The sequence below is a fragment of the Centruroides vittatus genome, unplaced genomic scaffold, assembly GCF_030686945.1.
Source record: "Centruroides vittatus isolate TY-2023 unplaced genomic scaffold, ASM3068694v2 contig_876, whole genome shotgun sequence".
Lineage (NCBI taxonomy): Eukaryota > Metazoa > Arthropoda > Arachnida > Scorpiones > Buthidae > Centruroides > Centruroides vittatus.
The window spans coordinates 157711-181395 of record NW_027122568.1 but is presented as its reverse complement, the minus strand read 5'-3'; the positions used below and the strand labels follow the sequence as shown (position 1 = coordinate 181395).

Here is a 23685-nt window from a genome sequence, read left to right as displayed (position 1 = left end):
TCTAATTTCCCATTTATTTTTACATGTATTTCAAATAAATTATAAACCTAAAAAGATCAGCATAATATAGTATTGGTGTCATCACATTGAATTTTTTAAACTTTTCTTATTCTATGGGTATTAAGTTTTTTGATATATTCATCATGGATTTGACTAGACATATAATGGAACAGAACAAAGCATTTTGATTTATAATTAGTTTTTAAATTAGTTAAATTTAAATTAAGTGACAGATAATTTGTATATCAATTTTTGAAGAAATTAGAACATCAAAATTTTATTGAACTTTCTTTGATCTGGAACTTGCTTTACATAGGAGTAAGTTTTCTAGTTATATCTTCAAGATCTATTTTATTTACTATGATTACTGTTAATTTTTTACATCAATTTTATTATTATTCCTACATAAAATTATGTGAAGGAGTGAAGGAGAAAAATGCAAAGTGAAGGAGATGTATGGATTTTTTTTTCTTCTTCACAGTAATGTGAAGGAGGGGAAAAAAATGTTCTCCACAGCTTCTTCACATCACCCTCCACCTCCCCCTACAGGTGGGACACAGAAATATCTTTCTTTTAATTTAGATATGACATGTAGGTATGATTCGGAATCATAAGTAAATGTCAATATATAAGTAAAATAATTTTATTATATATTAAAAAACAATATATAATTTATTCATAAATTAAACTGGCCACTGTAACTAATTTAATGAAGTAAGCAATAAACCTTTAAAGATTCTTTTTACAATCTGTTTGTGCTTGATAATTTATTAACCAGGTTGAAAATGTTTGAATTTTTTCAATCTTACCCATTGTTAAAGTGCATTACTTACTTCAGAATTTCTCAACCTTTAGTCCACTGACCACTTGTGGTCTATGACAATGAGACAGGTGGTCCACAGGGACTGAAATTAATAAAGATTAACATTTTGAACTTTGCTCATGATGATTCATTTTGAACAGTTTACTTCCAATATAAATTTTATATAAATATAAATATATGTGTGTGTGTATATATATATATATATATTATATATATATATAATGACAGTAATATTATATATATTTATCCATTATGTAAAAAAGAGACCACATTTTTTTTTTAGTTAGATGATCTATTTTAGATAAATTTGTGTTGTTGCATACAATTTGATATCATTTGTAATAATGTCTTTGAAAGAAATCTTATATATTATAGAGGCATGGATTTTTATTTTTATATTTTTTCTTATTTCTTATATCTGTGCTCTGTTTCTGATCAATTTTATGTTAATGTAATTGACAGGGCTTTGAGACATGAGTGACTCTTAAAAAAACCACTGAAGTAGTTTTTCCTCCACTAATTATTTTTTTCGTTTTGTGGAGATAAATTATCATTCACAAATTAATTAATTTATTGTTTTATTTTATTTTTTGAATTAAAATTTATTAAATTACTGTTTAATGCAATTTGTAATTGTTAAATTAATAATTATTCTTTAATATCGTGAAAATAAAAATATCATAAATAAGTCTTTAAAAAAAATAAGTACTGTAATCAATTCATCAAAATTTTTGTATTTGATAAATAAAAACAGAAATTTTTGTTCTGAATATTTGATGATTCATTTTTTTATATTTATTTATTTTGTATAAAAACTAAATTTGATATAGAATAATGTTGTTTATATTTATGTTAAAAGGTATTGATAATATTGATTTTTAAAATATTTTAAAAATAGAGATAAAATATATTTTTATAATGAATGAAATTTTTATAGAACGTTGCCGGCGTTGGAGCGGAAGTTCTAAAGATGCTGATATAGATGACGAACTAGAAGAAGAAGAAATAATTCAAGAAGATCCACAATTAAAGAAAGAAGAGGAAGAATTAGCTAAAATAGCAACAGGAATTGGAAAGGTAAAACTGCATGCATTTATGAATATTCAATATGAGAAAATCTTTTCATTGTAGTCTTTCATTAATGATAAATACATTTTTAGTACATTTACAAACCAAACAGTTTGTAATGGTAAGAGGAAACCTTTTCTATATATTTTTAATAGAGATGGGCAATATTATCTGCAAATTGTGTCGTTCTTATATTGTCGGAATATTTTTATTTTATTGTTTATTCTCTTGTCACTTTTGTTTTTATTTTATCTATTTCTGTACACACGATTTTTTTTTTTTTTTTTTTTTAAATTGTAAAATATTATTATCATTATCATATTTTTTTTTTATTGTATATATGTTATGGCAGCACTGTGTTGGCGGTAGGCACGCTATATAAAGTGTGAGGGGCTGGCAACGTTCCATTCTGGTTCTTGGTGTTTGAGGAAAGGACGATTTTTCACGACTGCTGTGTGCATAGGGGTGAATAGTCTTCCTCTTCTTTGTGTGTGTGGAAGTACCTGGTCTTGGTAATCCGTTTCCATCGGAGGGAGAAATCGGAAATACGATATAAGATTTAGACAAGCGAATCGGTCGCTGGTTTATAACCTCACGGAGCAAATAGTTTTTTTTTTATTTTGAACCGATTAGATATGTTCAACTCTTTGTCTTCTCGCCGAAGGACTTCTGTGTTGTGAACCGCCTTGTGCTACGTGTGCCAACCTTGTGGAGACGTTGACGTTGTATGTAAAAACTTTTTGTACATAAAGTTAGTTCTAAGTGTATCTCTCGTTTGTCTCCATTCTTTCGTGGTAATCAAACACCCACACCTGCGATCTTCAACCCTAAGGATCTTCGCAAATCCCACATATTGGCGTCCGCGACAGGATTACCACGTGTGATAATGGAGATAGCGAGCACAGGGGACTTGAACAATTGCGACAGATTTGTGACAAGCACAGCGGCCCGGCAAGGTCAACAGGAAATGGTTAATGCAACCCCGGTTATCACCGGGTATTTAGGAATGATCCCGATGTTTTCGGGATCACAGACTGATAATATTTCAATTAAGCAATTCTTTGACATATTGGAGGAGGTGTCATGTATTGCGGAATGGAGCAATGGGACTCGATTAGTGGTGGCGCAATCGAGGTTGAAGGGTGAACCTTTCAACCTTTTTATGGATCTACGTGCGGCATACGGCAACGACTATAATCGGATAAAATCCTCGCTCATAAGCAGCTTCCACAGACCTAAGCAAAGTGAGGGAGACACTCTGAAGGACTTTATCAGTATAAGGCAGAGACGCGAGGAGACTGTCGGTGAGTACCGTGTTCGGTTATGTATCGCGTTTGAGAAAATGATATGTACGAATCCCCATATGGCTACTTTAAGGAGCGAAATGCTCCGTAGTCAATTCGTCCAAGGGCTCATCCCCGGTCTGAGGATGAAGTTATTGGAACGTGAGCCTCAGTCATTTAACGATGCGGTTGAGTTGGCGGAGAAACTCTATAAGATAGAGCAATTATGCGGCTTTAAGGAAGTTCAAGTAGGTGGGGTCGTCGTGCCGCCCGCTGGTAAAACGGAACCGCCTGAAGGGGGCTCGACCAATGCGGCAGAGTTGTCAAACAGACTAGCCAGTCTGGAAGAGACTGTGTCGAAGTTATCTAATGCAATCATGGGATTGTCTCTAAGACCTGAGGAGCAGGGTGTAAGTAGTCAAAGGGTGGGAACCAATCGGACGAGGGAATGTTTTATCTGCAAAAGTAAGGATCATTTGTGCGCCAATTGCCCGTTAAATTTAAACGCGAAGGGAGCCACTGTGAAAGCCAGGTCGGTGGCTCGGAATTAACTATTGAACTGGCTAGTGAACCAAAGATTAACGAGCACCAGCTTCCAATGATCTCCGGTCAAATTAATGGCATCGCAGTAAGCTTGCTAGTTGACACCGGGGCCGAGAGGTCCCTTATTAACCAAAAAAATATTGAGTCTCTGGGGGACATGGGTCATCAATGCAACGTGGTCAACGTGAGGGTAAAAGGAGTATCCGGGGGCATCATGAAATGCGACAGAGGGTTTTTGTTTAAGGTGAAGTTCGGTAGTAAGGTCGTCCCTACTCAATTCATCGGCGTCGACTCCGGAATTTTGGTAGGCAACCAAGGTATCCTCGGAATGGACTTCTTGTATGCTTGCCCGGAAATTTTGACTAAAATAGCACACCTTATGGAGGGTGGTGCTCTTGCGAATAGAGGAAGCTCAACCGTAGCAATCGTGTCACTCCGAGAAACTCCCAAATCACCAGACCAAACCGAACGATTAGACTTATCGCATCTCCCCCATGATCAAGCATTAAAGATACAAGACATCATCAGGGATTTTTCTGATATATTCAGCGAAAATGTAGAAGAGTTGGTGGGCACGACCAAGTTTGTTCATAATTTCGATCTGAGCACAGATCACCCTATCTACACCCGTCAATACCGTATTCCGCATGTGTACTTGCCAAAATTAAAGGAAAAAATTGAGCAATATTTGATGGCCGGTATAATTGAGCCATCGAAATCTGAATGGAACTCTCCCATACATATTGTACCAAAGAGTAACGGGGAGATCCGTTTCACGCTAGACCTGAGGAAGGTCAATGAAGTCACCAAAGGTCAAGACTTCCCTCTAATGCGGATTGACGACATCCTGGCTCAATTGAAGGGAGGAAAGATATTTTCCGTTTTAGATTTAAATTCTGGTTACTTCCAGATTCCTGTTGCGCCCCACCTTCGTGAGGTGTTTGCCTTCTCCACCCCCTGGGGAAAATACCAACTTTGCCGCATGCCCCAGGGTGGAAAGAACTCTGGCCGTTACTTCCAGAGCATTATGAACTCGATACTCTCCAAGTATGTAGGAATCTCCTGTTTCGTGTTCCAAGATGACGTGGTACTTTTTTCCAAGAATATGAACGAACACAGCGAGTTGTTAAGAGATGTACTCCTCATCCTAAAAAGGGCTGAATTAGTACTAAGGCCCTCGAAGTGCAGATTTGCAGTAACTTCTGTTCAGTATTTAGGACACATAATAAGCGATGAGGGGATTTCGCCGGATCCCGATAACGTAAAGGCCTTCCTTGAAATACCGCCGCCTAGAACGGTGAGAGAAGTACGTTCATTTCTCGGAGCCCTCGGTTTTTATCGGCCTTTTATAGAAAACTTTGCCAGCATATCCTTACCACTCACAGAATTAACCAAAAAAGGGCATCGTTTTAAGTGGTCGAAGGAATGCGAAGACAGCTTTAACAACCTGAAGAGAGCTGTAACCACTCCCCCAACAATGAGACATCCTGACTTCACATCTAAATTCCACCTCTATACGGATGCTTCCGATCGGGCTGTGGGGGCCGCATTACATCAGAAGCATGGTGGTCGTCTCGCTCCTATCGGCTTCTTTAGCAAAAAGTTACATGGCGCCGAATTGAACTACTCAATAGTGGAGAAGGAATGCCTCGCGCTATTGACAGCCCTCCGCCACTTCCGTTTCTTAGTCCTGGGTAGACCGATAATTGTGTACTCTGACCACAAGCCATTGGTTTTCCTCAGACATATGAATAACCATAACCGCCGACTCATGAGATGGGCTATCGAGATAGCCGGTTATGACATTCAGATGGTGCATGTGAAAGGCGGAGAAAATAAAGTGGCTGACATATTGTCTCGCTCCCATGAGGATCAGAAGATCTCACCTGAGGTCAAAGTAAACATCAATTCCGTATCTCCAACGGATGATGATAACTCTAAGGGCATTAATGATTGGGTGATTGAATCCCAACAAAGTGATAGTAAGATAATCGAGACTCGTGACACGTTGGTACGAAAAAGGGCCGATGACACCCCCAATTATCTCCGTGATTTTGAAGTGAGTAATGGTCTCCTGATAGAAAAAGGGGTGAATCATAGAGGCAAGCCTGTTAAGTGCCTTTGTGTTGGCGATTCTGCGCAGATCCCTTTAATTGAACATTACCATGAGATAAGCGGGCATGGTGGTGTGGAAAAAACGCTGAAGAAAATCAGAAATAAATATTTCTTTCCCGATATGAGGAAGAAAGTTAAAAATTTTGTAACCAGATGTAGTATTTGCCAAAGATTCAATCACACTGCTCAGAGGGCACCTATTCAGGAAGTAACTCACCCGAACGAGCCGATGCAAGTGATCGCAGTGGATGTGATAGGCCCCGTGCCCGAATCACGGAAGGGAAACCGGTACATTATTGTTTTTATCGATATGTTTACAAGATTCATTGAGGCAATCCCTGTCTCAGAGGTATCATCAAGGACTATAGCAGATTGTCTGTTCGAAAATATTGTGTGTCGTTACGGTGGCGGGCAGACTCTTATCTCCGATCGGGGTGCAAATTTGACCTCGAAACTGATGAACGATGTAAGTAAAATACTGAACATCGATCGGAGAATAACGACTGCATATCGACCTACCTCTAATGGGACATATGAGAGGGCTAACAAAACCATAATTGAAATGATCGCGAGGATTTCTAACGGTGATAATGCTGATTGGGATAATTACATCCCTGCCGCGTTACTAGCTTATCGCACCACCATTCATGGCTCGACTGGTGAAACGCCATCATTCCTGCTGTATGGTTTTGATCCCATCATCCCTGGTGAAACCCGTACACTGGACAGAGACTTAGTCGCTACTGATGCACTGGATTACCGTGAGAAATTAATCCGCAAGCTCCAGGTCTGTCGTGAGGCTGCAGACGTGTTCAGCAGAGAGCAATTAGCTAAAAAAAGGGAGTATTGGAATAAAAACAGGCAACTGAGGAAATTCAGAGTTGGGGATCTGGTATTAATCAGGAAACCGTCAAAAGTTATACACAAAAAATTCTCTGCGTGGTATACAGGTCCTTTCCGGGTAGAGGAAATGCTTAGTGATGTGGTGGTTAGGGTAAGAGGCTGGAAGTTAAAGGATAATCAAACCATACACATAGACCGGCTTAAGCCTTTTTACGGGCAAAAGAAGAACTCCGGGAGAAGAGTTAGAAGGAGAACCCATGTGGCTGAGGCCAAGGGGGCTGATGATAATGACGAGGAGGAAACTGACTATCGGCAATCTTACATGTGCATGGGGAAGTATCACAGACCCTCTCTTGAGGTCCATCAGACTCTGGAACCTACTACCAATGTACTTGCCGAAGGGGGGCAAGACGACATAATGGTCCAACAGAATGCTCCCTATAACCTCAGGCGACGGAGAGTTGATTACGTCACCCTAAACTGCGGATATTAAAAAAAATAATAATAATATAATTTTTTATTTTCCAATTTTGGAGGGGGCATATGTGTCGTTCTTATATTGTCGGAATATTTTTATTTTATTGTTTATTCTCTTGTCACTTTTGTTTTTATTTTATCTATTTCTGTACACACGATTTTTTTTTTTTTTTTTTTAAATTGTAAAATATATTATTATCATTATCATATTTTTTTTTTTATTGTATATATGTTATGGCAGCACTGTGTTGGCGGTAGGCACGCTATATAAAGTGTGAGGGGCTGGCAACGTTCCATTCTGGTTCTTGGTGTTTGAGGAAAGGACGATTTTTCACGACTGCTGTGTGCATAGGGGTGAATAGTCTTCCTCTTCTTTGTGTGTGTGGAAGTACCTGGTCTTGGTAATCCGTTTCCATCGGAGGGAGAAATCGGAAATACGATATAAGATTTAGACAAGCGAATCGGTCGCTGGTTTATAACCTCACGGAGCAAATAGTTTTTTTTTTATTTTGAACCGATTAGATATGTTCAACTCTTTGTCTTCTCGCCGAAGGACTTCTGTGTTGTGAACCGCCTTGTGCTACGTGTGCCAACCTTGTGGAGACGTTGACGTTGTATGTAAAAACTTTTTGTACATAAAGTTAGTTCTAAGTGTATCTCTCGTTTGTCTCCATTCTTTCGTGGTAATCAAACACCCACACCTGCGATCTTCAACCCTAAGGATCTTCGCAAATCCCACAAAATATTAAAATATTTGAAAGTGTTCAAGATTTGGTATCTCAAATATTATGTTGATGAAAGATAAATTTGAGTATTATGAAAATTTCCAATATATGCCTTATATACTGTCACAATACCAGATGCAGAAGTACCCAAAGAGGAGATAACTCAAAAATTGCCAATTTTTTGAATAATTAATAAGCACCTTTTACTAATAACATTTACATGTACAGTACAATGAACATATTGTGGATGATCTGATAAATCACATCTGCCGTCATATTTTAAAAAACATTTTGAAGTTCTGAAATTCAAAGAAATAAATTGTAATTTTTTTGTGTCAATGATATTCTCTTATATTCACCACAATGTCTTTTCAGTACTTCTGTAAATTTGTGAAAAGAAAAGAAGACTAGATCATAAATGCTTTTGAATTCTCATTTTTTTTAAATAAAAATCTTCAGTAAGTGAGAATGAGAACAATTATTTGTTAATCTATTGTAGTCAAGATAAGAGTACCTAAAGAAAGCTACTTTAAAACTCAAAGTCAAAATTAAAAGTTTGAAGTTTCATTTCTAAAAATTTTAAAATTTAGTAAATTGTTTTTCTTTTTACTTTTCATTTTACTTTATTAATTTATTAGTATATTGAAATAAATAAAACAAGTTAAATAACAAATATTAAATAAGTTACAGAAGACAATTAAATTCACTAATAAATTATTTGAGATTGTTTAATATTTGAATTCAAGAAAAACGATATTTTCTCATTGTTAATTATTAACAAAATTATATAAATATAAAAATGTTAATTAATGAAATGACATGAATATCAAGTACAGGTCAACTATTTCTTATTTGAAATTCTGAAAACCAAAAAGCACCATAAATCAAATGTTTTTTCATGGAGCATGGAGACTCACTAGTCTGCACATCAAGTCATTTGCAATGATTGTTTACAAATCAGACATATCTCTTGCTGCTCACAGATGTTTTGTTTATTTTAGGTGAATTTTTGACATACAGGAGAGTTATTTTTCATAAGAAATGATCTAGAAACAAAATATGTCAAAAATGATTTGTTATCAATACAGTAAAGCTTGAGTATCCTGTATTGGTCATGTTAGTAATTAGTGGAATCCTAGGGAATCCTTACTTTTATAGATGCCAGTATATGATATGTAAATATAGTATTACTATTCCAAAATCTGAAAAATCATAAGTCTGATAAACATATTTAACTAAAAGCAGCTAAAAGATAGTCTGAGGAATTTACTAATGAAAACATTTGATACAAATGAAAACACTTGATATAAATGAAAACATTTCCCTTTTGGGAAATGTTTTCATTTGTATCAAGAGGCCTTTTTGTCTGTTCTACTTTATTAAATATGCATTTCAGACAGTTATGTCCCTCTTCAGTTTAAAGTAGATGCTTTTTGGGTTACAAGTTATTTTACAAATTCACTGAAGAGTATACTTTATATATATTAGAGATATATTTAAAGTATATAATATATATACATATTACATTTTTTTTTTAATCACATTTCCATTTTCCCATTGTTATTGTTTTTCATAGTTTTAATTATGCATGAATTTAAATTGCATCTATAAATTGTTGTACTTCTTTGTCAAGTTAACAAATATTGGACTTATACAGGAAAAGATTTTAAAAGAGTAAAATGAATCACTTTGAATTGTGTTTTTTTGGATGCATTTTTGGTCTGAACCCTCTTCAGCAGGACAATTCTTATAAAAAGGTCCTGAGTAAAGTTACAAGAAAAGCACATTTTTAGCATAATATGTTGTGCTAACTACACAATATATATATATTATTTTGTGTTCTTTCATTTTTTTTTCTGTCCCTTTGTACATTCAGTGGTATCACTTTTTTTCAACCTACACTAAGTTGGCATCCAAATTGGCCAGCAGGAGTCACGTGGGGAGGGAGAAAATATAAAAACATTGGGTGTCATGTATTGAGAACTTTTTTGTTCTCTGTTTGTGCTTATACCCTGCTTGTCACTCAACCTGGAAGTCAAGAGAGCTAGTCATGAGGAAGTACTGTACATTGGTGAACGGACAGCTACGCATCGATTGAAATACAGAACTATCGAGAGTGATCAAAAATCACGATATGGTTGTCATGAAGGAATCTGACCCCATCAGATTGTGTACATTGGAATGTTGGGCGAGTACGTACTCAAGGCGTAGATGTTAGAGAGAAGTTTTGTCTGAGGACATTAGTTTTTCTTCATATGTTCAAGTGAGTGGAATCATCAACCCTAATGTGTAACACAGGTCTTGAATTCCCTTTTTATTACACATCCTTCTTGCTCTGTTCTGCATGCTCTTGTGAGAGTATAAAATGTGAGAACGAGTCGACACGTAGAACTTCAGTGATTTCTTCGAAGGGACAAATTTAGAACAAGCATGCTTGATAGAGCAGACGCTTAACAGGGGGAATCCACTGATCTCAGTAGGGACTAGACAAAGACAACCATCCAAATTAACAAGAAACCTTTTAATTTTTCTGAGAACATACAGTACTTCTAAGAACAATTATCACAGGAACATACAGAGCCTGACAATCTAATATACCGAATATCATTAACATCAAATCTCCCAACAATATACTGCTCAAAATTCCATAACGAGAGGACATAACATACCAACAAATGAGATTGAAGTGTATCTTTTCCTTAGCTTCACACTGGGCAGAAAACAGTTCATAATTCAAAATCTCCACACTGGTTGCATAGTCTTTTTTTTCACTTATTGACTAATTTCCTGTGCACTTTCACACACCACCACTACTTTGCTTCTTCCACGTCCTCTCTCCACTTCCGTTCTCCTTCTCCCTGAGATGCACCCTCCAATAAAACTCCCATCCTCAGATACTACCCAGAATTACACAACTCCTTTCCACCAAGTTGGACCCACCATAAGATGAAGGGGGTCAGGAAAAGACATAAGGCACACTCTTTCATCCTTTTTTTTATGCACACTGGTCACGAAATTAGCATTTAAATACAATCAGTTACCAGTTTACTCATCAGTGAAACAAGATTGTCAGGATAGGAGTAGATTGTAATTATTAACTGACTAAAATAATTTTTGTTGTGTGTTTTAGTAACTAATTTATACTTTTAGTTTCTAGATCAAAATATTGATATATAAAAACTCTATGACACTCTCCCAGGTAAATTCTTTTTGCTTTTTCACATTTTTAAAAAAATTTTCATATCATAATCTAATATTCAGCATATGATATTATATATTCCTTTTCTGCTAATATTATACTAAAAATGTGCTTTCCTAGTAACTTTACTCAGGATCTTTTTATAAGAATTGTCAACTGCTGAAGAGAGGTTCAGATCCAAAATGCATCCAAAAAGAAACAATTTGATATGATTAATTTCACTCTTTTAAAAACTTTTCCTATATAATGAGTCCAATGTTTTTCTTTCATAAGCACTGTAAAGTGCAATTAATGGAACACTAGGCATCCTTTCATCCCAAAAAGATAAGTATTTGAAGTTGACTAAAGAGGGGCGACATAAGGCCTGAAATGTGTAGAATAGACATATCAACTACAAGAACAAATAAAAGGATGAAAGGATGCCTAGTGTTCCATTAATTGCACTTCATAATGCTTATGAAACAGAAATGTACAATGACATTGTTTCAGATTGGCAAAAAAGTCCAATATTTGTTAACTTGACAAATTTAAGTAGTACAACAATTGAATAAAAGAACAAGAAGCTCTGGACACATCATGCATCTATAAAAAATTTTATTAATGTTAAAAGTTATCTAAATATTGTATCTTAAATTGTTTCTGTTCTGTTTGTAATACTTCAAGATAGCATATCAGATTCTGCAAATTTAGTTTTTTAAAATTATTATATTAAAAATATACAATTTTATGGTAATATTACTTTCAGGTATTTTTGAAAACTGTTAAAGAAAGAGAAAGAATTAGAGCATGGAAGAGGATACATTTAGATCCACGTAATGCATCACGTACTCCATCTGCAAATAAAGAACCACATATGAAATTGAGATATGATAATCCTGTTAATGCTTGTAAATAAAATTTTAATATGATTCTCTAATAAAGTAGAAGTTTGTCAATCTGGCATCTGTGCAGCCAGAGTGGTGCCAGATTATTGGATATTTTTGTATTTTTACAAAATTTGATAAGTTATAAGCAATCTGAATGTTGTAGATATTTCTGTATATTTTGTACTAGCACACATTGGTGTTAACTTTTAATTTCTTCATGCATGCTCTTTAATCAATCTGAAAACGGTATGGTGCAAATAGTGTTAAGCTTGATTAAAAATGTCAAAAATGTTAATATGTTATTGCACAAAATATACACTTCATATGAATATACAATATATAGTATAGTACAGTATTTAGCATATCAGATCAACATCATACAATTCCAAATTATCAGACAATCTGTATTATTGGATGCAAGATTAAGGAACTTCTACTGTATTAGAATTAATTTTTGTTTTAATTTCTTAAATTGTATTGAATTAAAGATAAAAATTTTTGTTTTATAGCTCCATCTCGAGATGCTGATCATCCTAAACCATGGGAGGATGATGACTTTGATCAAAGATCTGGGTATAGATCATCAACGGGTAGATATGCAGGAACAATACCAAATTACAACAGTAATTATTCTCTTATATTTTAAATTCATTATAAATGAAATTTTTTTTATATTATTAAATGTTGCAATTGAAAAGTAGTTTGTTTTCAATAAATATTCTTGCACCGTTATTTTTATTACTGAAAATTTAACACAGTTAAATGATCTTAGAAATCTTAATGTGGTCTGTTTATGTCATATTTACTGCTTTATACTACAGGTAACTCTCCATGCTGTATTTGCATGTTTGGTATCCACACATTTGCTTATTTGCAATTGAAAAACCACATTGTGACCAACCAATACACACAATTGGGACCAACCACATGATTGTGAAACATTTGTGTATTCACAAATTGCTTTTACAATATTTCAGTTACAATATAGTACTTGTAAAAAACATATTCTCTGTTATCTCCAATTGTTAATTTTCCAGCTCTCATATATAATAGAGGAAAAGTATGGCAATCAGTCAAAAAATAACCTCCCAAGATTTTTTACATTTTTGGACACAGGACTTGAAACATTGAGAAATACAAAAAAATTTCTGTATATATGGACGTTAGTATGTGTGTGTGAGGGGTATGATTTTGTTTACCCTCTTTGAAGCTTAATAACCTGTATGCTTTTTGTCAAAAATTTCTGAAATTTTACAGCAGGTCCATTAAATTTTGTTGGTTAAACATATCAAGGGTTGGGGATAAAGGGGGATGTGTGTCATATCTTGAGTAAGTTCAGACTTAATGATGATTTGATTTTACTTGTTTATGCATTTACAATTTTTTTATGAAACCCATCCTTACCTTCAAAATTGGTAGATTATCTTGTGTCTAAACCAATCAGTCAATACACTCACATATTAAAAAATTATTTGAGTGGCTCATACACTACTTAGTTTCAATTTTTTCATGTAGCATAACAAGCTACGCAAAAAATAATAATAAAGTATAAAGGTTGAGATATTTTTTACAAATGCAAAGTCAGTCAAGTATTGTGCAATGTTTCATAATTTTTGCTTTGAGAATAGCAAAATCATACCCAAACAACCCAGTATATGGGTACAGCTCTCTAGGCAAAGCATTCTGATTCTAAAAGCTGTTGACCTGATGAAGATCCAGAGAAAGGATCAAAAATGTCTTTCTACAGGTGATGACTTACTGGAGTTTTTATTTAAAAAGGTCCTGTAAACAGTGCCGTCTTTAGAACATAAGGGGCCCTGGGCCAGAAGAATGTGGGGGCCCCCAAGAAGAAACAGAATCAATACTAGATTACAGACCTAGGGGTCACTGGTGTAGCTAGCACAGGTGAGACCAGTTACGGATATTGTGCTATCACCTTTTTAACATATTCCAGAAAATCTGTTGACCTTTTTTTTTTTTTAGCCAGTGAGATTTTTCACCCTGTACTCAACACTTCACACTACATGTTGGAGGAGTAATTTCAATTGTATTATTAATGGTTTCTTCATTTCAAGTAACCTATTTGTTTTCTTTGTAACTTTATTACTTTCGGATTCAGGGGCCCTACAACCTCGGGGCCCTGGGCCCCGGCCCCATAGGCCCTCTTCTAAAGACAGCACTGCCTGTAAAGTGTTTTTGTTATACAGGTTTTGAAATCTGCAAAAATATATCACATTAAAAATATTTAAAAGTAGTTATTTGTTTAAAAGATATATATATATATATTTCATCACATTTGAAAACAAAATTTTATAAATTATGTGAGCATATCTAAATGTAATTATTAATGTATAATAACTTTCAGTGTAAACTGATTTATATTTTTTGAACAGAGTTCTATAATATAAATTCTGTGAATATACCATATTTATTTGCATATAAGATGACATTTTATTCAATTCTTACTGCTTCAAAAAACCTTCTTGTGGTATTGTCAGGGGTAAAGATGAACAGCAATAGGAAAAAGAAAGCTTTTAAATTGAATTCCAAATTTAAATTCCAAAATCACACAAGCGCTCAATATAAGTTTTAATCCATTTCCATATGAAAACAGATGATTATTCAAAAATCAGAATTCATAGAAACTCATAAGTGTAATCGACAGAGAGTGGATTCGACTGTTAAGAATTGGCAAAAAGTTCTCGATTGTCCAGCTTTACATGAACAAATTATGTTGTGATTTTACAAGATTTTTCCTTAAAGTTTAAAATGCCAGTAATTTTTGTGGGATAATGTGTTCATTTATGTGCATTTGAAATTTTATTTCTGAATTTTAAAATTAGAATTGTATTAATAAATCTAATTTTCTTTGTTTTGATCTTTAAAGTTACACCTCATCCTATATTTGAGATCATCTTATATGAGAGTAAATACAGTAATTTAATAAAATACCATATATAAAAAATCAAGCTGTAATGAACTGTATACAATAGAATCTTGTTTTAATGGATTGCGTGGGATGCTTAAAATCATCCATTGTTCTGAAGATTTATTATATTGCAAACAATGAATTTTCCATACACCCAGGAAAATTTCTGTTTTTTAACCCTTAACATATAAGAAATACCAGTATTTGAAATTATTCAGTCTCTTGAGATCTCTGTTCTTTATTCTTTAGAAACACCTATGTTACAAAATCATATATTATGCTGTACTTGTATATGATAAAGCTGACAGAAACTGTATATACTATAAACACAAAAAGAGGAAAATTACATGTGCTCATTACCACTTTACTTGACTTCACAATTTGTTAAAAACTTGTCAATTTTGGTTTGTTTTGATGCTGTTTTTCTGCCTATTGAATAACCTACAACAACCACTTGATATTAGCAATGTCATGTACAGCCTGTTCATTTATGCTGAAACTTTTAAGGAAGATCTTTAGGACTTGGAATTATTCTAAGTCCTCACGTCCTCACTAAATTTCAGTACTTCTCTTGGACCAGCAGCAGAATATTCACCAGGTGGCTCCTCTCAATTATATCAGCCTGACTCTCTTTGTACAATTAGAGAATTGTATGTATCCAAGATGTAACAAGTGTATCATTGAACTCTAAAAATTCCCAGAAATAATCAAATATTAGCTAAATGTAAAAAAAAATGTGAAGTTTACAATGGACAGGGCGAAAATAAACCTGTTATTCTCATTACAGATCTGATAAAAGGAGGTAAAAAATTACATTGATTTAGTGGGACTTGGGGAAAAAATCCATTGTTTCACAGTTCATTAAATCAAGATTCTACTGTATACTGAATAAAATAATATTCATTGGGCTGTACATTCCCACTGTCATTTGTCTATCTTTCCATAATCTCAAGAACAGAGCTAGATAGATGAAATCCAAGACCAGATAGGGACATCTTAAGGGCAGGAGGCCCCAATTAACTATATAAGAACATCCAATGCAAACCAGAAGTTGTTACAGGTACTCCTCACTTTATGACCTATCTGCTTAACGACCACTCGCACTTACGACCAATCGAGTTTCGACCTGCAATTTGGGGAATCCCCTTTCTCAGCTTGAATGTCGATCAGTGGTGAATGGTGACATGCACACTAAGTGTACTATAATAGGCTAATAGTACTATAATAGTCTTTTTATGAATAAATTTGAAGTTTGCTGCATAATTTGTATAATTTTATAACGATCCTATATTCCCAGCGCAAGCTCCTCGCTTATCAACCAATTTGCTTAACGACATAGTTGTTGGAATGGAACTCATTCGTAAAGTGAGAAACTCTATTGCTAACAGGAAAAGTATGATGCACAGGGGCAAGCCACTAATAATTTGAGATGGAAAACATATGTTTTAAATTAAATAAATTAAAAATACAATTAAAAATTGCAGCCCAGCATTGTGATAATGTCACAATAAATAATTGCTCATTACTATTACTTTCATTTAGGTCTGTGTAAATGAAAATACTAATTACAACTATAATAACAAAGAACCTGTGTGTGTGTGTATGTGTATATATATATACACATACACACACACACAGGTAATGACAATTAAAAAATCAAAATTGGAATTAATTTTGAAGTTAATAAAATCTTAATTTAAGCTTATATTATTGATTAAAAATAATAATCATCATCAGAATTTTTCAATATTTTAATACATATATATCTGTTTCTGTTCAGGAAGGGCTTTTCTTTGCATTTTCCTTTAGAAAATATAAATTTTGTTGAAACTCCATCACTTTTTAATAACTTTTTTTTATGAATTTGTAATTTTGAAATACTGTACGAGTCTTCAAACTGAGCAGAACAAATTCTGTGATGTAAATTAACTGGTATTTTTTATAAGTCAATTAGTTAATGTGTTCTTTTGATTCAAAGGAAATTGATGAAATATCATTACATTTTGGTTTATTGGAATTATTTGTACAATTGTAAATGCTGCAAAAATTTAATTTGGCTATGTAATTCAGGTTGAAACTGAAAAGTCACTTTGTTTCAATCCATCACCTTGTGTCTTTTATCTGTAAATCCTTTCATGCTGGGTAATGTTTGTTTTGTTAAACCAATATTTAACCTAGTGTTGAATCCAGTGATTGTTTAGATAGTGTTAGTATTAATTTGTATTAAAGTTTATTAAATTAATATAAATTTAATTTTGTAACTCAAAACATTAAATTTAGTCTGTTAATGCTTGTTAAAAGTTATGTTTTAAATTCACAGGTATTAATGTTTTAAATAATATGTAGTGTGTAAATTTTATGTTATTATTATAAATTAATTTTATTTTTTATTATTTTTTATTTAGTGGTATCATCTTTACGTGCTATTCCTAAACCTGGTTATGGATTAGCAATAAAATCTAGTTTAGGAAGAGATAGCAGTCTAGGATTTACAGTAAGATCATTTTTTGATTTCAAAAGCTTAATATAATCATAGAAATTAAAATATCGAACACATTTTGTAGTAAAAGATTTTTGAAATATATATATATTATAATGGTTGAGACATTAACAGAGAAACAAGAAAATGTCTTTTGATAATCTTACTTATAAAAAAAGAAATAATTGATAACAACTGTCATTATAAGTAAGACATATTAAAAATAATGCAAAAATTTTATCAAGAATAATATATGTATCTATGTAATTTGCACAGTGTGGCTGGCAATAAAGTACTTACATCTATACATTATTCCTGTATGTTCTTATTAGTGATACATATTTATTTATTTATTAAAATAATTCTTTACAGATTTAATACATTACTTACAATGTTAGAATTTGTAAATCTTTTTGAAAATTTGTCTTAATAGCATTTATTTCATGCATCACATTGTTTGATAATTATAGATTTTTATTCATATTTAATTCACTTGCAACCATTCTAAGGTTAATTAGTAGCCACATTCAAGTATTGGGTTGTTCGGAAAGTTCGTAGCGATTTTTAAGAGAAATAAAAGAAATTGTTTTAATACTAAAAATATACTTTTATTCCATTATGTATGCGCCATTGTTTTTAATGACGTGTTGCCATCTATGGGGCAGCTTCATGATACCCTCTTTGTAGAACTTTCCAGTTTTTTCCGCGAAAAACTGATCCACGTGGTTTTTGCAAGCTTCCAAAGTATCAAAGTTTTTATCATGAAGGGAATTTTGTAGAGAACGGAACAAATGGTAGTCCGACGGGGCAAGGTCGGGTGAGTAAGGGGGGTGGGGTAAAACATCCCAGCCTAGTTCCAATAATTTTTGGCGTGTTCGTAAAGACGTGTGAGGTCTGGCATTATCTTGGTGAAACACAATGCCTTTTCTATTGGCCAGTTCCGGACGTTTTTCTTTAATTGCCATGTTCAGCTTATCCAATTGGGAACAATACTTATCAGAATCAATTGTTTGATTCTGTGGAAGCAGCTCATAGTACAGGATTCCTTTCCAATCCCACCAGACAGTGAGCATGACCTTCTTTGGATGAAGACCGGCCTTTGGAGTTTTTAATGGTGATTCATTTTTCTTACCCCACGATCGTTTTCGGCTGATGTTGTTATAAATGATCCACTTTTCATCACCTGTCACTAAACGCTTCAGAAAAGGGTCATTTTCATTTCGTCTTTCAAGAGAATCACAAATGGAGATGCGATCCAGTAAGTTTTTTTCCGTTAAGTCGTGAGGTATCCAAATGTCATAACGATTCACGTATCCGAGCTTCTTTAGATGTTGAAATACAGTACTGTTTGATGACTTCACTATGTCTGCAATCTCTCGAGTTGTGTAATGAGGGTTTTCATCCAATAATGCTTTGATTTGGTCCTCTTCAATAACAGGAGGTCTTCCTGAGCGAGGAGCATCTTCAAGGCTGAAATTACCCGTTTTAAATTTTGCAAACCACTTTCGAACAGTTGATTCTGATACAGCACTCCCACCATAAACATCACATATCTTTTTTGCTGTTTGTACAGCATTTTTGCGTTTACGAAAAAAGAAAAGAAACAAGTGTCGATAATGCACGTTGTTCGCATCCATTTTTGCAATGAGACAAATTAAACGCTATTTGAATAATCTTAACGGTTTTTTTGTAACGGACGCGTCTCAAGGTCATTTATCGTAATATTCATTGGTTTGTACAATTCTAATCATTTTTGCGTCAATCGGTGTCTCAACTGTCGGCTATCAAAAATCGCTACGAACTTTCCGAACAACCCAATATATTATGCATTTTTCCACTGATTTTCAGTTAAAAGTCATTCTCAATCATTTAAAGCAATGGTTATTTTCCACATCTTAAAATCACTTAAACAAATATTTATCCGTGAGATAGAGCTTGATCTCCATGAGCTGCCTATAACATTTTACTTGTTTCAGTTGGCGTTTTCACCAGCATTATAGAAGAATTTGATGTTATAACTAGACTTCGTATTTTAGATAAAATCCTAGTTTCCTCCTGACAAGATATTTTCAACGTCATTTTATGCATAACTCATTGATAGTTATATCTGATAAAAGTGCTTTTATAGTTCTTAAAAATGGCTTTTGGGCTGCAATTTGAAAAAATTGTAGACCTATAAATTCCCATTGTCGTTTGTTTGTCTATCCATCCTGCCATCTGTCTGTCTGTCTTTTCCTTAATCTCAAGAACAAAGTTATATAGATGAAAGATGAGACCAGATATGGAAACCTTAGGAGCAGGAGGCCCCTATTAATTATATATGTTATTTCAATTCAAAGATGACTGGCATGACTCTATTGTTAAAGGAAAAGTATGATGTACAGGGACAAGCCACTGCTAATTTGAGGTGGAGAGCCTGGCATTGTGATGATGTTACAATAAATAATTGCTTGTTCATTATAAGAAGCTATTTTTGTCTATTTTGACTACAGTTGAAAAATCCTCAAAATCTTTTATACTTTTCTACTGTTTTTGATTATTCTTTAAGAGAGAGTATCAATAAACTTACATTTTTATTAAACTGATAAGAATAAATACTTTATCACATCAAGAACCAGTAAAAAACACCAACAAATTTAATGAAAACAAATGTTTTCTTTTGTTTTCAAGTAGACATCTTTAGGTAAAATATATGGAATGCAGAATAGAACACTTATTTTAAAAATTAGAATATACAAAGATAAAAACTTCCAGTAGTCAAAAACTGTGCATGCTCAGTAGAGCTGCTGCAAAAATGGAATAAATTATTTCCAGTGTAAAATGATTAAAAATTGCAATATATAATAATTTACAAAAATAAAAATTATTAATAAAGAGCAGTATGTGATCTCATAAAGTGTCCATCAAGCTGAAGAAAGAGAATTCATCTCTTTATAATATCCCTGCTATACATTTCTTAGAGGTCTTGTAAATTTCTACATATTCAAAGTACTTCAGACAGGATGGGTTGGCAGCACATAAAAGGCATGCTTTGTTGAATTTGACTTGATTCTCATTACCAGTTGCAAAGGTAGCAGGCACCATGTTTGTTAGTCATGACTATTCTTGACAGTATACTCATAATCATGCTCTTTGATCCTCCTTGACAGGCATCTAGCTGCAGCACCATTGTATTCATAGGAATGATTTACCCTGTGAATACAATGTAGTATCATACACAAATGTACTTTCTAATAATGATTCCTTTTAGCCAAAGCAGTATTTGCCAATAGCTGTCTCAAAAACATTCACAGAGTACATCCAGTAATTATAATTCTTGCATATGTGTTGTGACTACTATACCTGACAATTTATTATCTTGTCTAGAAATTTTTGAAATGATGAAAATTTTGCTACTGATTTGGAATAAATCTGACTTTTTCCTAACTCACCTGACCAGCAGACACCCAGTAAATAGAAAACCTCCTTCAGTTCTTGTAATTATCATTTATAATGCATGATTTTGCATTATAAATGATACTGAAAGTCGCATATTAAAAATATTCTCAAGGCAAACTGGATGTAAAACAATTATATAAGAAAGCACATCTTTTGATTTCTAGTAATAATACCATAAATGATATTAAACTACTGATGGAAATCAAAAAGCATGTTTCCTTTCCAAAAGTCACATGATTTGGTAACAACAAAGTATAAAACTCAAATATGTGTAGACCTCATTATATATAATCCTTATCATTGAAGTGGTTCAATTTAGTACCAATTTCAGAATTGAACAGATGGTGGGGGGTAAATTGAGGACTGACTGTTTATTTATCATCAATAATTTTATTCAATTTCAATATTTACAAAATATTATGTTTTTTATAAGTATTATGTAATACAGCTAAAGTGACTCAAACAATATATAATATCAAATCTTTAATATTTAATCTTATAATTAAACTTAAATGTATTTTGATTTCACATTAAGTTAAACAGGTTGGTTATAATTAAAGTTGGTTACAGGTTTACACGGGTTGGTTATAATTAAAGTTGTGCTACTCAGACCTGTCTAGAGCTCGTTCTCGTGGACGTATTCTGATGAAACTTAACGTATATATGTTATATGGACCATGGGGAAAAGAAAAATGCAAAAAAAATATTTAGTTCAAATTTTTACCACTAGGTGAAAACATGGCGCATGAGAACAAGAAACACAAAATGGAAACACGCAAAAGGTTTTTATTCACAACATTTGTTCAATGTGCAATCCATTTCCATCAATTACATGTTCAAAACGTCTTACAATGCAATCCATTTGCATCAGTCACATGTTCAAAATGCCTTGTAGCATTGTAAGGCATTTTGAACATGTAATTGATGCAAATGGATTGCACATTGAACAAATGTTGTGAATAGAAACGTTTCCGTGTTTGCGTGTTTTCATTTTGCGTGTTTCCATTTTGTGTTTCTTGTTCTTCATGCGCCATTTTTTCACCTAGTGGTAAAAATTTGAACTAAATATTTTTTTTTGCATTTTCCTTTTCCCCATGGTCCATATAACATATATACCAAGTTTCATCAAAATACATCCACAAGAATGGACTCTAGACAGGTCTGAGTAGTGCAACTTTAATTATAACCCCCTGTACAGTACTTGTGTCTTTATTCATAAAGCTTCTAGTCCTTTTTTCCAAAGGATTTTATTCTTTTATAGCTACTTTTTTTGGCTATTCAATCAAACTTATTGTGGTGCAATAAGTCTGATTAAATAGCCAAGAAAAAAGTAGCTATAAAAGAATAAAATCCTAAAATACTTGTGTCTGTTCATCGGTACTGGATGGTATAGACTTGTGCCTCATGACAGAAAGAAGTAACTATATCTTTTATATAACTTTTACATGTAATGAATATAACTTTTTCACATGTAATGATATGAAAAATGACTATTTCACCAAGAGAATAAATATTGTAAGACATAGTGTACCATATCCTGGTCATGTCACTCATGAAAATTTCAAAGCTGATTTGAGTTCATCAGAGAAACAGTCTGATGTATGAGTATTTATTGTCTTAACCAATCTAGTTATCTAATTTGTGAATTAGAAATGTCTTTTTTTTATTTGATATACATTGTTTTGATTAATTTTAATCAACTCACTTTTTTATCAAAATACATTTTAATCATTTGGGATCACTCAGAGTAGTCTGTAGAATTAGAGATGTCTGCTAGCTCTACCAGAATCTTCTAATGTTCATAGTCATCAATGAATTCATTTTATATTATACAGGGTGTTTGGAAAGTCACTGTGCACCTTTATATTTATTAACAGATATGTTTCAATATAGAATACGAATGACAATGTTGAAAATGTCCCCTGTTAGCATCAATACAGGCTTGGATCCTTCAAGTCATTCAGTGTGCACAGACAATGTCAATACACTGCAGATTTTGCTGCTCCCCATAGATAAAAGTCTAGAGTGGATTTAGATCTGGTGAGCGTAGGGCCACTCGTCTTTTGAAATAATGTGAATATATGATTAGAAAAGGGCATAGTGACTTTCTGAACACCCTGTAAATGTAAAAAACAAAAAAACAGAAAATTTATTTTAAAAATATTTTTTTATTGATTTAAGCTTAGGTTTATTTTGGGTATTTAATATTTGTTTTATTTAATTTAAGAAGTCTCTAAAATTTAGTAACTTCATAAACCTTAACCTTTAGCAATTATAATTGCCTTACTGTCCTTATTTCTAAAGTTATTTTTAATTGTCTATATGGACATTACTCATTACTAGGACTTTACACTGGTGTTTAGATATTGACACAAGAATGAGAATTAGTTCAGAAAAAACAAATTTTCTTTATTATATCACCTGTAGTAATTTTCCCTGTACACCTATTACACGTGTTTCTGGCTTGCATGCCCCTCACTCAAGGTTTTGTTCACAATTATTCAACAACTTTTGTTGTTGAGTGGTTGTGAACAAAACCTTGACTGAGATGATGTCATGTAAATTTAAAATGAGAAATATCATCCAGTTGTTGTACTCAGTGTTGGAATACATATTTATTTGTTTTGTAGTAATAATGAGGGGCATGCAAGCCAGAAACACGTGTAATAGGTGTACGGGGAAAATTACTACAGGTGATATAATAAAAAAAAATTTGTTTTTTCTGAACTAATTCTCGTTCTTGTGTCAATATCTAAACACCAGTGTAAAGTCCTAGTAATGGGTAATGTCCATGTAGACAATTAAAAAATAATTTAACCTTTAGCATTTGTGAGATCTAGTGACAATTTAGTTTAAGATTTGAATCCAAAGTAATAGTTGATATTAATAGAATAATT

General features: G+C 33.2%; 1 protein-coding gene across 2 annotated transcripts in view; it reads left to right on the top strand.

Annotated features, from left to right (window-relative positions):
* LOC136983106 (actin-binding LIM protein 2-like) overlaps window positions 1–23685 on the top strand; it is a 128964-nt gene that overhangs the window by 93169 nt on the left and 12110 nt on the right. For both annotated transcript variants that reach the window (XM_067279741.1, XM_067279742.1), the window contains 4 exons: window positions 1761–1900; window positions 11822–11963; window positions 12452–12565; window positions 17277–17365. In XM_067279741.1, coding sequence (XP_067135842.1) covers window positions 1761–1900; window positions 11822–11963; window positions 12452–12565; window positions 17277–17365 — 485 coding nt within the window. The remainder of the gene's footprint in view (window positions 1–1760; window positions 1901–11821; window positions 11964–12451; window positions 12566–17276; window positions 17366–23685) is intronic.